Source organism: Centrocercus urophasianus, unplaced genomic scaffold (genome assembly GCF_019232065.1).
Source record: "Centrocercus urophasianus isolate 14NV4802_14NV808 unplaced genomic scaffold, USGS_Curo_1.0 seq_15, whole genome shotgun sequence".
NCBI classification, from domain to species: domain Eukaryota; kingdom Metazoa; phylum Chordata; class Aves; order Galliformes; family Phasianidae; genus Centrocercus; species Centrocercus urophasianus.
The window spans coordinates 38,273,875-38,289,404 of NW_024884697.1; the positions used below are offsets into that span (position 1 = coordinate 38,273,875).

Below are 15,530 nucleotides of genomic sequence, written 5' to 3' on the forward strand. Positions count from 1 at the left end.
AACGGTTCTGTATCCTTTATTAAGACCAGTCTGATTTAGTGGCCCAGTGCTGCTTGTGTTGTTTGGACCTGCCTATACTTAATACACGCCTGAAAAAATGTGTTTGTGTATGTTCATACGTGCAATTATGATAAGCAATGAGAGTTTTCCATGTTGTCTGTGTTTGTAAGGAATGTTAGCATGAAGAAATGCCATTCAAATTCTAGTGCCTTGGGAAGCTCTTTTACATTATGAGGATCATAAACTCATTATGTTTATTTAATGAGACAGTTGTCAGCATTGTCTCATTAGCTAACATTATGTTCATCCACAACTGGAAGAGCCATTTGCCATAAAATGATTCTATCCTGAATGTAATGTCTATTAGCAAATTTTCCTCTAGATCCTTTCAGGAGTGCCTGTACATCTTACGCATCCTCTAGTGTTTGTGTAGTTAGTTTTGTGCCACTACAACAGAGTTTTTTGCAATACATATTTTAAAAAGCAGCTTCACCATTCTTCACAGAAACAAATAAGAATTTCTGTTCCGTATTCACACAGGTGAGAGACACTGCTTTCATTGTGCAGTAATTCTGAAGTGATTTTTCAAGGATTTAGGATTGGTGGAGAAAGAGAAAAGACAACGCTAATGTTCTGTCAGAGGTTGCACTGATTCTAGTGATGATCCACCCCATTATATACAATCACACAAAAGCTGTAGGAGGGTAAAATATTGACAAGGTTTTGTAAAGGATAGGTAAATGTACAGCTTTGTATAATTTTAGATTTTGTGTGGCTGGATAGAAATAAGGCAAATACCATAAAGATTTTATTCTGTAATGAAAAGATGTTCAGAAGTAGGCAACCCATTCACAGTTTCACAGTTTGTGACACTGTGTTCAAGCTTTATACAGTGTTTGCAGAGCAAACAGTTAGATGTTCAGTAAAATACTTCATTTAATACTTCTCATAATGCATTTAAAAAAAATCAGTATGGCTGTGGAAGTGCGTTACAGCAACAAGCAGCCTGAAGCCAGGAATGCAGTCATTAAGATACACAATAGAAATGTGTTAACCAAAAGAGCTTAAAGGAAAGAGAAAGGAAGAACATGTAATCTTTCACAGGACACTGGTGTCTCAGTACACTAAGAAGAATAAAAATTAAAGAAAATGAAGAAGAACCTTTTAATGCTTGATGGGGAACAGCTCAGTGTTCTAGTGTGGGATAAGCCCATGGAAAAGGCTACACATCTTGCTTGTGCTGTGCCCCACTCCAAGAAGACAAGGAGGACAGGAAGCAATGGCAGTGTTTTTAGATAGTGAAATTCCATCCTAAATGAAGAGAGAGAGAGAAGACGTTAGCTGAGAGAACAGATACTTTTATCATTAAATTTGATCTAATGATAAAAAATGATGTTCATTATTCTGAAATTTCTTTATATGGATGTAGTAATCCTCCAAATTGAAATATTTTAACAGACTGAGGAACATTTATCTTCCTCATAAATGACTGTGCTGGAGTGTCTGAAGATGATTAAGCAGTACCTCCATTGGTTGAGTTATCATTTTGTTTTGTTTTATTGATATACTCTACTATTTTGGAAATAGTTTTCCTATTGATTTTTTTTCATATAAGATACTTAATTATTACTTAAAGTAGCAGAAAATTAAAGACGGTGTGGAAGAGGGCGTATTCCAGACCTGTTGTGTGGCTGCCCTCAAGGAAGGCTGCTGCAGAGAGAGAAGTGTTTCTTGTAAAAATAGTGTAAAGAAAGAGCGTCATCCTACAAAGACCCCTTCAGTACATTTTTGTAACTAACAGCCATACACCTAAGAATGGTTTGCTATATTTTAAAATGAAGGACTGTACTCTAGAAAGCAAAAGCTTTCTAATTAGGTGCTTGTGTTAGAGTGGATTTATCTCTGGATATGGTCTTTGAAGGAAGGTAGGTGGTAGTGGACAACACAGGTATTATGATCCTTTGTTATTCAGGGGCTGATGTCATCTGTGGATGTGACATTAGTAAAATAACGCATTATTTTGCAGTTCTGGTTCTGATGTCTGTATTGTAAAAGATGGCTGAGAAACTGGGTTTTAGAGAAGATGTGAATGAGAGTGGTGGAGAGCTTGGCTGAAAGAAATTTGCAGTTTAACTTATGTAGCTTACTTGAATATAATTTATCCAAGATCTCTCTTCTAGCTCACCACATGTTTTTTTCTCAGCTTTGTCTTTTCCTTTTACACTTTCAATGTGGGAACATTTCTCCAAAATTGAGTTGAATACCTGTGGGCAACATTCAAACTTTTTTTAACTCTTTCCAGGCACTTCAATAATTTTTGTAATGTTCTTCCTTTTGCTCACTAACTTGTAGGGTTTTTTTCGTCCTAAATCCACACTGAAACCAACTACTATCTCTGACTCTTTTCAGCTAAGGGAGTATTTTATGCAGACTGGTAAATAAATGTTCAGGATCCTCTCTTCTTTTACCCCTCTCCACCTGTGTTCCAGTATTGTTGTTCCTTGTATCTGAAAAAGCTTCAAGGTTGGAGAGGGTTTTCAAACACAGAATCAAGGATTTTTTGAAAGAGTAACGTTTACACACAGCATTACATAAATGCTGAGTAATAATATAGCTGCCAGTCAAGATGACTTAGCTCCATTCACAGGCTGAATTCTTGTGACAGTGGCTCACAGTTGCTTTGACTGGCTGTAATGAACAGCCTGAACTGCCATTGTCTACCATAAAATAAAGGGATGTATTTTTTCCGAAAACTTCCAGCAAGGTAGTGTCTTTAATAGTTTTGACTTCCATTTGTACTTTTCAGAATCTGTTTTTTTCTCTTTAAAAGAACTTTTGAGTGCTGTCAGTAATTTTTTTTTCTTTTTCCACCAACAAAAAGTCTTGCAATGTTTAGTCAAGTGGCATCCTGAAATGATGGGACACACACAGCCAGTTGTTTCTGGGCTAAGTTAGAGGTGGGTTCTTCTGTGCAAGGTCAGCCAATGTTGTATGAAAAGCAAATGAGCTGTGAAGCAATGCTTAAAAAGCATGCAAGCTCGTGTTATGGGCCCATTGCTGAGGAATTATTTTGCCTGAAAGATAGACACATACAAGATGGCATTTGGGTTTTGCATAGGAGACGGAATGCAGTCTGAACTACAAATAGTGTTTTATAAAAAGCAGTGAAGGAGCATTTTCAGATTTTGTGTTTTGTGCTGTATTCTGTACTGTAAAGATACCCGTGGTAGTCTGTATTTTACTTTTCCTGCTTCTCAGCAATATGCACTCTGGATGCACTGTTCATTGCAGTTTTCCTTAATACAAACCAACCAAGCAGTGGTGATGGGAGCAGGGATTCTATTTTTGGTGGTATATTTCCCCTTCTTGGTTTGGATTTCAGAATGATTGTAATCACAGAAAGCAAAATGATTTTTCTCATTTCACCATTAAAATTGTTTCTTCTGTTGAATGAATACCAACTGAAAACCACAGAGTAGAGCTATGGAGAAATTAAGGATTTTGTCAACATGAATTATCATTTCTCTCTTATCAGAGGGATGTTTTAGACTTAAATAAATTGAAAGTTCAAAATTTGCAATGACTGAAGCTTCTAAGAATTGCTATGATATCAACAACCAGGCAACAACCGTTGTAATTATCATTCTCTAATGGATGTTTTGGAATGTGAACAAGAGATTTTTTTATTTTAAACTCAACAAACATCACTTTTCTATTTATTTATTTATTTATTTATTTGAGGCACATACTCTGTCATGTTTATGTATTGCAAGGATGCTTAAGGTAGGCTAGTGTGTTTCTACTAGATGGGCAGAAGCCAACCTGCCCTCCTGAAACCATGGTGCCTAACTGGGAAGTATCTGGCCTGTTTAGCCTTGCCTTAACTGTACTGTTAGGGAATGTGACTTAAAATAGCCAGAATTCTCAGAGATAATAGTAGTACTTACAGTAGTATATTCTATTATGTTACTTAAATTGAATTAAGCATAAGATACCTGTGATTGTAAAAGTCATGAATTTGAATCATTGTTATGTGATGTGGCTTTTTCAGTGTAGTCCATATTATTTGTATCTTTCTTAGGTAGGAATATGTAAAACTTACAAAAAATATTTTTACAGTTGTAATGTTAGAATTGCATCTCACTGAGCTGGAAGCACCTGTTCTGTGACCTGAACATCACAGAAGGCTTGTCAGGGTATCAGTATTTCTGTAGTACTGAGGAGTGCTTCACTGCTGGAGAATGTTGCCTTTTGGGGTCGTAGAGACACGATCAGAGTGAAAAATAAAATATTTCTGGATAAAGATTTGCTTGTTAGGAATGCAGACATATGCATTTTCTAGAAGGCATTTAGAATTTTACCTGTATAAATAGTTTGCTGGCACGATCATGCTAATGCTAGGGTTAAGCTTTATAAAATTTGTGAATGTTGTATGTCTGAATAGGAATCTATTAGGATTAAACACAGTTTACTTGAACTGCCAATAAAAGCTTTGAAGGAAAAAAATGACCACTCCTTTATTTTCTGAGACTTCTGTATTTTCTCCATCTGTATCTTCTCTCATCTAGCAATGTGAAATGTTCTGTCTTTTGTCATGCCCCTACCCTTGATTGAAGAGTGGATATATAGTATGTATTGAAAGTTTAGCTAATAAATCATTCCAGAATTTCTGAATTTCACTACTTCTATATATATATTTTATATATATCTATATACCTGTTTTTAACAGAAAACAAAATTTAAAATATCCAGTCACTTTAAAATGCTTTAAAATGGATTTTTTTTTATCACTATACTTCAAAGAACTCCTCAAAGAACTTCAGTGAGATAATGCACAGCTAAAGGAAGGGAAATATTTTGATTCAGGTTATTGTGGTCAAAGTTTAATTATCTTTTTACAGAAACTGAAGATGTATATACCTGATAATTTGCATGACTATACATGGGTTTGTATGCTTTAGAGAGAGAAATACCTGTAATGAAGTTGTCTGAATCATAGCATCTATGCACACATTTCTGACAGATACTTAATTTGTTGAAATGTTGAAAGCTGAATGCTGGTAGCATTTATAATATAGTATATAGTGTTTGCTAGACCAAGCATCATTTTGCTTATGCAATCTATAAGTTTTGACTTAGATACAGTTTAGTGTTATGCTATTTATATGTTAAGACTTTTTTTAATAATATGTTGATCTTATTCCTTCTCGGGCATTGTTTATCTGACTGTAAACGGAGAGCAGAAGCTGTATTTTTTGAATGTTCTAACTATTTTACCCAATCTTTTCAATTTAAGGTTACCTTTGCCTCCTGGAGCATTCTCAGGACTTTGGGAAAACCAGGAAGCATTCCACAAGTTATATTTCCAGAAATTTCCAGTAAGAATTACAAAATGAGTTATATAAACTTTTGGTAATCTTGCAGCACTGAATGACATGAAGTCTAAATTGGATAATGTAAAAAAAATATATATATTATGTCTTATATTAATGGGAGATCTTTGATATGCTTCTTACAGTATTGAGAACGTTTCATGGTAAACATTTCTTCATAGTTCTTCAGCTTCTGGGGATACTGAATTTTTTCAATCTGAAACAAAATTAGTAAACATCAAGTTTCCAAACCTAAAAGTTGTTTTATGTCATTTGGTCTAAAAACATTGCCACATTTGCAACCTTAGTCTAGAATAGCTTCAGATATCCTTCTACTCTTGATATGCAGCCGTTCTAATTTAATGTCAGTCCAGAATATGCACTTGTCTGCAATGCATTTAAATACATAGGAGGCTCCTCACTGAATACCTCCACATCAGATGAAATATCTAAGGACTTGCCTCCTTTCCACATAGAAATTGATCAACTGGTACAGATAGGCTGTCCAGAATGGAGTTCATTTGGTTTCAGTAAAAGTAAATGAGACCCAAGCAGACAGATTGTACTGGCATGTTGATGGTGTATGGATGAATACAGCAAACAGGAGTATCTTTAGGGTCAGTTTGACAAGTGTCGTTCTGTTGTAACAATTCCAGTTTTCTTGTGTAGATTCAGGCAGTATTCTTCCCTGGGCTGTCAGGGATTAAAGCGGGCCGAGTGGAAAAAGTTCAGGTTTATGTATTCCATCTTCTGTCTTAATAAAGGCTGCAAAAACCTGGAAAGAGAGCTGCAAGGCATATGATGACATAAGAATGGTGAAAAATAACATAGAATTAAATCTTTCAGACATCAACAACTTCATTTGACACAATCGCTTTTGTTTGTTGGTTTCATGGGAAATAGATGGCTCTTCCTACTAGCATTTTCTGAGGTTTTGTTTTTTTTGTGTTTTTTTTTTTATTGTGTTTAGGGATATTATGATACCATGGATGCAGGCTATATGGATGAAGATGGTTATTTATATGTTCTGTCTCGAGCTGATGATGTGATCAATGTTGCAGGACACAGAATTTCAGCAGGTGCAATTGAAGAGGTGAGCACTTCCTGGAAGTAATATAGAAGAGTGAAAGATGCATAAAGTAAGCCAAATTTGTGGAGACAGAAAATCTCAGAAATTTTTCTTTCTGCTTTTCTCAATTGCATTTGCATTAATACTGTTAGTAAAAACATTAATTGCTTCAGATCTTTCCTATTAAGGGTCTTTCCAGAACAATATAAAGCATTTAATACCATAGGCTTGATATAATAGGCATGATTTGACGTATGAAGGTAGAGTTAAGGGGCAGTATGGCAGAACAGAAAGTATTCTGTCTAATGACATGTGCTCTAATGACATAATGCTCTAACGACATGTTTTCTTGGGAACACTTTATGCTAATGTAGGCTCAGCATGTCAATTCCTTGCATTAGCTGCTGCAGTCACTTTAGGATTAGAAACATTTACTCCTCAAATAAACTTTTCAGTTGTGGTTTTGTTTGTTTGTTTTTTAAAATGTTTGGTGTTGTCTTGAATTCTTTTAACATAGACTAACGTTTGCTGTTTTTTCTTCATTTGAAGAATTTGAAGAAATCCTTCTCTGTTCGAGAGGTTTTTTGTATCAGTCTTACCGTATGAGAAGTACTAAATGAAGAATGGAAATTTCTGTTAAATCCCACTGATAAACTAAAAATCATTAATGTAGTTGCTGTGCAACTCATAAGGTTGCAAATATCACAGTTCATATTTCTGTCTGAATTTCAAGTCTCTTTTCACTTCCTTCTTCACAAGTGCTGTGACTGCTAGTTCCACATGATATCAGGTTTTTTTTTTATTCAGGGGGACTAGGAAAAGGTGTGTAAGATATGTACAAGGAAAAATCCTTTTATAAACCTCTGAATTTAACTGTTAACTGAATTTCAAACTAGTTTGTTGTGCATTTGGTTTTTGTTTTGCTTTGTGATACTGGTTTTAGCAATACATTAATCATTACGTTGTTATGTTTTGGTGACTGCAGTGGTTTGGGTTTTTTTAAGACTAGATAACTTGAAGTATAGACAGAACTCTGACTGCATGGAAGAGTACAAATTCTGATAAAAGCAGGCAGTCCTTCAAAGGATCAGTCAGCCAGAGTTGAATCAGCTGCAGTACTGATACGGGACTGTGAAGACACGAAGATGGCTTTCAGTCTGCTTAAACTTATTTCCCTTTGAAGTGAGCTTTTTGTGTTGCTGTGCAACAATGGGGAATCTCATCCCTATCCATTACTGCTCTGTTGCTCAAGGGTATTGTTTCCTAGCTTCAGGCCAGATCTGAAGCTGTACAAGGAACCGAATTATCTTCTCATCAGTGTCATCTTTGTATCAGTCTGAAACTGGTCCCCAGGTAAGCATTGCTGTTTTTACCCTGTTAGTTAGAGCTTTCCCCTGAAGCAGTGCTTCATCACTACAGAATTCCAGATGCTTTTCTTTTCGTCTTTTGAACAAAGGTAAAAAAATAGCATTGTTAATACATTCACAACAAATTGCTAGTTAATTGGAAAAGCATTAACAAGAACACCGCTTTTCAGTAGGATCAGTTAAAACAGAATTGGAGGTTTAATGAACAGTCATCTAATTAAGTGTCAGTTACCTTGTTGAGCAAGTGTATTATCTGTGTTTATATTGTGGCTGCATTACAAGCTTAATAAGTATATTCTTAGTGCTTTGGCTAAGAATTTCAACTTCACTATGAGTCAAACAGTTAGTTTCTTATCCCTGTTAGTATCAGTGGAGCTCCATCTTTACTGAGATAAGGTAACTCTACTGTTAACCTTGCCAGTCACTGAATGTTAGCCAGTATGGTAAGCTTAGCTTGTGTTGATCTGTCCATCTCTTTTGCCTGTATATCTGTGATTCCAAGTTTGGCTTGACTCTCTGGACTCTTTTTAACCCAAATTAAGTCTTGTCTGTCCAATGCAACAGATGTGAAGTTGCCCTTTCTGACAGTGGGATTTCTGACTGCTGCTGCATTAGAAGTCCCTTGCGCCCAGTGATCGTATTCCAAAAAATGCTCCTTCGTTTTATCTTACTTGCTACCTAAAAATTGTTTACTGGTGCCGATTTTGTTCTCCATTCATCTTTTCAGCCTATCTTAAGAAACTGATAATTTTTAAGTTAGTATTTACAATTCCAGTCATACAAAATTACCTGTCCCAGTTGCAATGGCATATTGATGAGATTTTTGGATAGACCAGTGAAGGAAATTAATATAGATCTTACCAGTCTACTTTCCTACAATTCACTGAAAAGTAGATGAAAAGTAGTTTCATCTTTTTCTTTCTTTCTTAGTTCTGTGGCTGTCAGGTTGCTACTGGCAGGGTCAAGAAGGCAGAGTAGAAAAAGAATGGGTATTTAAAGCACAAAATTGAATGCTTCATGGATTAGAGGTGGCCCAGGCTAATAGGTTTATATCATGCAGTGAAATATCACTGGGATCTGGAGTTGCATGAAGAAGCTAGGTGCTTTGGAAGAGGATTTTCGGTTACTGGTGTCTTAAGTCCAGCTTAGCCCCTGATTTAGTGACACATATCTCAGTATCCATTGAGACAACTTGGTGATTTTCTTTCAGGAAGTAAGAATCTCAGCTGGCTGACTGAAAACAAAAGAGCAGCTCTGAATCTTTTTTCTGAAAATAGTTCAAGATAGTGCTGCTGCTGCCCATCACTTGTCAAACTGCATATGTGTGTGGTAGAAAACAGGAGGCTGTGGTTTAATTCCTTTTTTTGTCTATGAAGGTTGAGACCTCATGTTTCCAAGCTGGTCACCTGAGAACTAAGTTAGCAGCAAGCTGACTTGGGCTTGTATTTGGCTTTAGTTGAAATTGTCTTCATGAAGCAAAGAACTGAAAAGATACAAGGCATCAGCGAAGATGAGCCAAAAGTGAATATGCCCTGTAATAGGAGAGTTCCTGAGGTTTTAGTCCTTAACTCCACAGTATCCATGATGTTAGACTAACATTTTTTTCCAGGAAAAAGCACACTAACAAAAACCTGGATGTGATAGTCTTGCTTTTCTAAAACTATAAGGATACACCTTTGCTTTGTTCAAGCCTAGATTATTTCATGATTCTATGATTCTGCATTTGTGTCTTATGCTGCCAATATTTTTTATTTCTTAAATTTATTTGAAAAAGACACATCGGCACCTATGAAAGTATTCACACATGCATTTTCAATGTGTGTAACTAGAGTCCTGAAGTGCACTGACTAAATAATTACCAGTGCCAGTATTTAATCAGTAAGTCTATTTTTGTGTCCCTCCTTATGGAATTTCATAATTGAAATGTTGAAATTAATCTAGTTTAGTTTTGTTTTCTGTCCCTCAGTGTGTTCTCCGCCATCCTGCTGTAGCAGACTGTGCTGTTGTGGGCCAGGAGGATGCCTTAAAAGGGCACGTTCCCTTTGCGCTGTGTGTGCTGAGAGACGGTGAGAAATTATTTCTACTGGTGTTACTAAAACCTGCAAGAGTCCTAGAATTATTAAAGGACATGAACTTCTTCACTAGATGTAAAGGCAGAAGAGAAGAAGACTTTGGAAGATATTGTTGAGCAAGTTCGAAATAACATTGGTCCTGTGGCAGCTTTCCAGAAGGGGGTGTTTGTGAAACAGCTACCAAAAACACGTTCTGGCAAGATACCACGTTCAGCTCTTTCTGCACTGGTCAGTGGAAAGCCATATAAGGTAAGTGGGGGCTGTATGCCTGAGTGAATTAGGCACATGTACACATCTAAAGACACATCATCATGGTTTTAATTCTCTAGACCATACTAGAGCCGGTCCATGACTTCAGATACTACATTGTATTCTACTCTGTTTTACTTATAAGATTCTCATGTTTCAGAGCTTTCCAGATCATTTTCCCTTTACTGTTTTTGAATATTAGATTTAGAAGATTCTGAAATTCAGAAATAAAATTGATTCACTGTTGAAGGACATCAATCTATCATTAAATGCTTTTGCATATTCTTCCTTTCCAGATAACGCCAACCATTGAAGATGCTAGTGTGTTTAAAGACATAGAAGAAGTGCTGAAGAAAAAGTAAATGGAATAATGGGCCAGTGAAAGCGTCTGTTACTGAAACATGCAAAGACTTTGTATTAGGAAATACATATTCTAAAAACAAATAATGATAATGATTGGGATTACTTTTTTTAACTTTTCTACTATACTGTGTTCTTCTACCATATTGTCACAGCCAGTGAAGAATACTGAAGTCTCTGTGTGTTGTCATTGAAGGCAATATAAGATTGCTAAGAATTTTAAATAGAATTCATACATCTCTCTAGCCTTCAAGGGAGTCACTGTATTACTGTGATAGAATTGTGGAATCACAGAAAAGCTCGGGTTGAAAGGGACTTCAAAAGGCCATCACATCTAGCCTTTCATAGGAAAAAAGGGTTCCTAGAAGAGATAATCTAGCACCCTGCTGAATTGCATCGTGACAGCCTCCAGTGATGTGGATTCTGCGCTGTCTGTTATTGCATAATGGTACCAGTAACTTGAGTTTGACTAAAACATCTTGCAGGTGAGATTCAAACTGAAGACAGCACGAAGTAGGAATCCTAATGTGAAAGTCATTGCAGGCATAACTTGTCCTCACTTAAAAATTACAAGCCTTATGCCTTTTAAATTTTTATGAGCTTTAATTTTTTTTAATTACTTTTCTGGTTTCCACTGATTTTTTTTTTTTTTTTTTTTTTTCCCTAAGACTTTCTGTTATAAATTAGATTCTTCTACATGCTTTGTTTAGTAACTTTTTGAAGTGTCTTTTTTTTTTTTGTTTTGTAGAATAATAGATTATTTCTGACTTTCAAACCTGTTAAATCTTGATTTATCCATGGTAGTGTTGAATGGAAAACGTGTACTTTAAATAAATGCAGGCATTTATGCTTTGGATTTTTTTTTTTATAATTTTGTTTGGTGGCTTTTATTGCTGCTTAGGAGAAGGACAACCAGGACACGTTTTCAGGCACAATTGGATGTATATATAGCTAAGAAATTTAGCAAATACAGGTACTAGGCAGCCCTTTTGTTATGATGTAGCTTGTTTCAAAATGCATTCAGCATACTCAGCAGACCAGGATATGGAAGATACATGCTCTAAATGCATTACTTCTCAATCTGCAGTTTTTAACTCAACAAGAAATGTGAAAATCCTTCTAAAAATTTATTAAATGCATTTAAAAACAAATGAAAAGTATAAAATTAGGAAAGTTATTCAGCTTTGCTTTTCAGAGGACTAAACAGTAAGCAGTTGCCAAATTCAGAAGCTGTGAGCATATTTTAATACCTCTTTTTTCTGGAAATCATTCAAGATCAAGACTGAGAAGGAGAGAGGCAGAGGGGTCAGGTGCACTCACTACTGCCCTGCTCATGCAGAGGTTTCCAGAAATACCAAATGATTTCTTTGTCAGCATTTAGAAAACCTAGATATAGAGCAGCAGGATTGCACTATGGAAAAACATTGCTTTTGTTTCCCAGAGGAGCCTTTTTTTCTGAGCAACTGTGATTGCAGAATGTTTTGCTTACAGGTTTGGGCTAGTGCCTAGCTGGGGAAAGGGAAAGAGGTGGGTATTCCTGTATGTGGGTCTGTTGCTGCCCAGCAAGAGGGTTGTACAATCAAGGAAGAGCAATTGCATTTAACAAGTGATAGGAGATTACTGTTTCTTCTTAATTTTGTTTTTATAAAAAGGAAATGCTTTGGTAGATCTGAATGGCCAGGGATTGGTGCAATCTTTATTCGTTAGTTGTGGTTTGGAGCTGTGTAGATGACATTTAGCATAGCCATATCTCCTAACTGTTGGGAGTAAGCCTTGGCTCACACAGGGGAGACAGGAATGTACCAGGAGTTTTTATATGCTAGCCTTAGATCACAACTGGACTTCATAATAGTAATTTTTGTTTGTTTGGTTGTTTTTTTTAAGTGTTTTTAAATATTCTGGTCTGTTTTTTTTTTCCTCACTGTGGATGTAAGTTGGGGTTATATCTAGGGCAGTATGCCTAGAGCTTCAGTTACAAGAACTTGCTTATTCTCTTCCCTAACGTATCCCATTTTCCTCTGTGCCCCCACCCTGAAATTGGTGTGCGGGTTTTCACAGTGTAGGCTGGAGAAGAAGTACTGGAAAATTGGAACTGGGCTTTAAATAGCGAATTGTATTCAGCTGATACTACAACCACTTCCAATGGTTTCTGCATTGCTTTACTTTGTGACATTCGGACCAAAGTAGCTCGAAGGAGGGCTGATGGAGAAAAGTAAGGGACATCAGCAACACTGTTTAAGTCCAGGGAACTGTATGTAGAGGAGCTGTGTCCCTGTACAGCTGTGTTCTATCCACAGCCATCCTATCAGCCACATCATTAAGTTCCGTGCGCCCTCTCGTGGCAGATTATGACCAGTAAATTTACCATAACTCATACCTGTTGGTTGCAAAACGTGCTTAGGCTTTGTTAGCTACGAGAGGTATGTGGCATCCGAACTATTTTAATGCGACTATGTAGCAAGCTTAATAGATTTATAAACACAAATAGCACTGAATTCTTTTTTATTGACATTGGGGGAGAAAAATCTTTCACCATCTGATTGACTGAAGTTTGCCAAATGAAAATAGACAAAACAAATGTTTATGTACGTGCAAACATTGCAGATCAAACTGCAAAAAGAAATAACTAAAAGACAGGTCTTGAGCTAAGATCAAGCAGCAGAAAAATAGCAAATAGGTAAATGACTATTAAGTAGGTCTTACTTTGAAACTTCCCATTTAAACAAAGAATAAACAACAATAACACCACCAAATAAAGCCACAGCAGGTAATAGTTGCTCTTCTAAACTTTTATACACTATATATTAATCACTCTGTCTTTCAGTTATTTCCTCTGATAAAACAGACTTCTGTGAAGTCTCAGCAAGGCCATCTTGGCTAAAAGCGTAGCGTTAGACAGCAGCCTGTCTAATGCCCTGTTGTGATGAAGAAATTGTGGGGTTTAGCTTCTCTTTCATTTTCTTCATGGAATATGTTTGGAAACTTGAGAATCTCATTCTATACAGTCACTAGATTTAATTTTCCAATGCTGGCTGGTGTCTGAAGGTCCTGGAACGAAAAGGTGGCTCTTGGTAAAGCAAGATTCTTCTTGGTCCGCAGGTAACATAGAAGAAAGTTTTTGGTTTTCATATAAATCGTGTTTATTAAATTGCTTTTTTTTTCTTTTTTTCTTTTTTTTTTTTTCTGTAAACAGTTCTTCTGGGTTTATGTGTGTGTCTTTAGGAGTTGAGCCATCGTGGTGCTTCTCTATAAGTATCTGACATTTCCATTTTGTGTTTAGAGGCCCATTTTGGCTCCAGTTCCAGGTTATGTCGTACTATTATACATCATCAGAGGCAGGTGTTCAGCTTTAAATATTGACAGATTTTTTTCAGTAGGAACATGTTGAAGCTTCTAACTCTGCTAAACATATCTGTTTGACTTTTACAATCCAAAAACTGTAAAAATGGTGGAATGGAAAGATACAAACAGTATTATTGACACTGTATTTTCAAATGTTTGCACTGAGACCCCATGTACCATAGATTTTATTTTTAAAAAATCATATTTATAACCATTTACATAAGACTTACACATTTTAAAAGAAATACATACACAGTAAATACGTAATGTCTAGTATTTTACAGTAAAACAGATGGAACAATGTAAAAATGAGTGGCTTTATTTGATAAAAGCTTTGGATGTGTACTACTGCCAAATTTCTGATGACAGAAATGCTGAAAGGGGGAGGTTGTTTTGCTATTCTCTTAGTTTTTTGTTTGTTTGCTTGTTGTTAAGTAATTTAGATTTTTCATTATTAGCATTCTTGTTTTAAATTAACCAAAATGTGAAAAGAACGTCAGATCTGTGAAACTTCGTGTTCTCTTCCCTATTACCCTGTTCTTGCAGAGAGTTTTAATGTTCTTTTTTCCTAAGTAGTGGTAGTGCACTTCAGGTAAAGTAGAAGAAAGAGATGACATCTAAAGGAAAAAATAAACAAATATTAATTAATGAGGTTCTGTCATGGTAATTTGGTTTAGGACACAGTGATGCTAGGTAAGCTGTTGCACATTTTACTGAAACTTCTGAGGGAAACATGTATTCTTTAATTTTAGATCTATAGCATAAATCTATTAATTAAGCATTTTAATCTTTTAATAGTACACACTTGATCAAAACAAACTCCTGTGCATGTTCACTTCAGTTCACTTCATAGCTGTGTTTTTTGTTGTTGTTGTTTTTGTTTTGTTCAGTGTTGGTGGTTGGGGTTTCCTGCTTCTGTAGGCCTTTGGGTGTTTGGCCCAAAGCTGAACATAGCCACTTAAGCATGCAGATTTCTCTTTATGGAATCATTAAGGTTGAAAGTGACTTCTGAAGTATTTAAACCACGTCTCTTTTTTATGTACTCCATGCTTCTCCTTGCTCACTGCAACTTGACAGCATTTACCTTTTTGACCCTCATGATTTCTTTGCTATGGACCAGCTGTTTCTGGATTATCATTCACATCTTTTTTGGAACTCTTCCATCTGTCTTTAGAAATCCTCTTTGGAATCCTTCGCTGATGAAGTACATAGTTGATTTTACAAATCCCCTGACATTTGATCAGAATAAATGTGGAACTGTGGTTTGCTCTTTGCACCAGCCTGTAGCAGTGAAACTGTCCTGATTGAGCCTCTGGTTTTGGTGGTGACGAGTAGTTTATAAGGCAGAAGTGCAGGGAAAGCTGCACAAGGTGACTGCCAAATCCACTGCTCGCAGACCTGGTTTCCAGGTGCTTTGCTGGTTAACAGCCATGGCAGCAGGAGCTGCACCATCCCGTATGCACTATTGAACTTCTGTGCAAGATGAAATGGCTTGGCACCTGTAGTCCTAAATGTACTTAAATTCGTGATCTTAAGAGTGTACTCAAACTGGGCTTTGAGTACTTCAGGCATGTAGAATATGTTCTTGTTAACTGTTCTGGAAATCTCAGTTCATGTCTTATGGCAACTCATCATGGTGGTTTCAACAAATGTTTAAAAAATACCTGAAGTACAATTTGAAGGCACGAGGATTTAACCC

The 15,530-nt window shown here is 36.2% G+C and overlaps 2 protein-coding genes across 8 annotated transcripts in view; one reads left to right on the forward strand and one right to left on the reverse strand.

The window, feature by feature from the left end:
* Positions 1 to 11,357, forward strand: part of ACSS3 (acyl-CoA synthetase short chain family member 3) — a 76,720-nt gene extending 65,363 nt beyond the window's left edge. For both annotated transcript variants that reach the window (XM_042815465.1, XM_042815466.1), the window contains 5 exons: positions 5,297 to 5,378; positions 6,343 to 6,465; positions 9,775 to 9,874; positions 9,954 to 10,129; positions 10,426 to 11,357. In XM_042815465.1, coding sequence (XP_042671399.1) covers positions 5,297 to 5,378; positions 6,343 to 6,465; positions 9,775 to 9,874; positions 9,954 to 10,129; positions 10,426 to 10,491 — 547 coding nt within the window. In that variant the 3' untranslated portion in view covers positions 10,492 to 11,357. The remainder of the gene's footprint in view (positions 1 to 5,296; positions 5,379 to 6,342; positions 6,466 to 9,774; positions 9,875 to 9,953; positions 10,130 to 10,425) is intronic.
* A 1,625-nt stretch (positions 11,358 to 12,982) lies between these two features.
* PPFIA2 (PTPRF interacting protein alpha 2) overlaps positions 12,983 to 15,530 on the reverse strand; it is a 284,143-nt gene continuing 281,595 nt past the window's right edge. For all 6 annotated transcript variants that reach the window (XM_042815464.1, XM_042815463.1, XM_042815462.1 and 3 more), the window contains one exon: positions 12,983 to 14,448. The gene's annotated coding sequence lies outside the window, so the exon portion shown is untranslated. The remainder of the gene's footprint in view (positions 14,449 to 15,530) is intronic.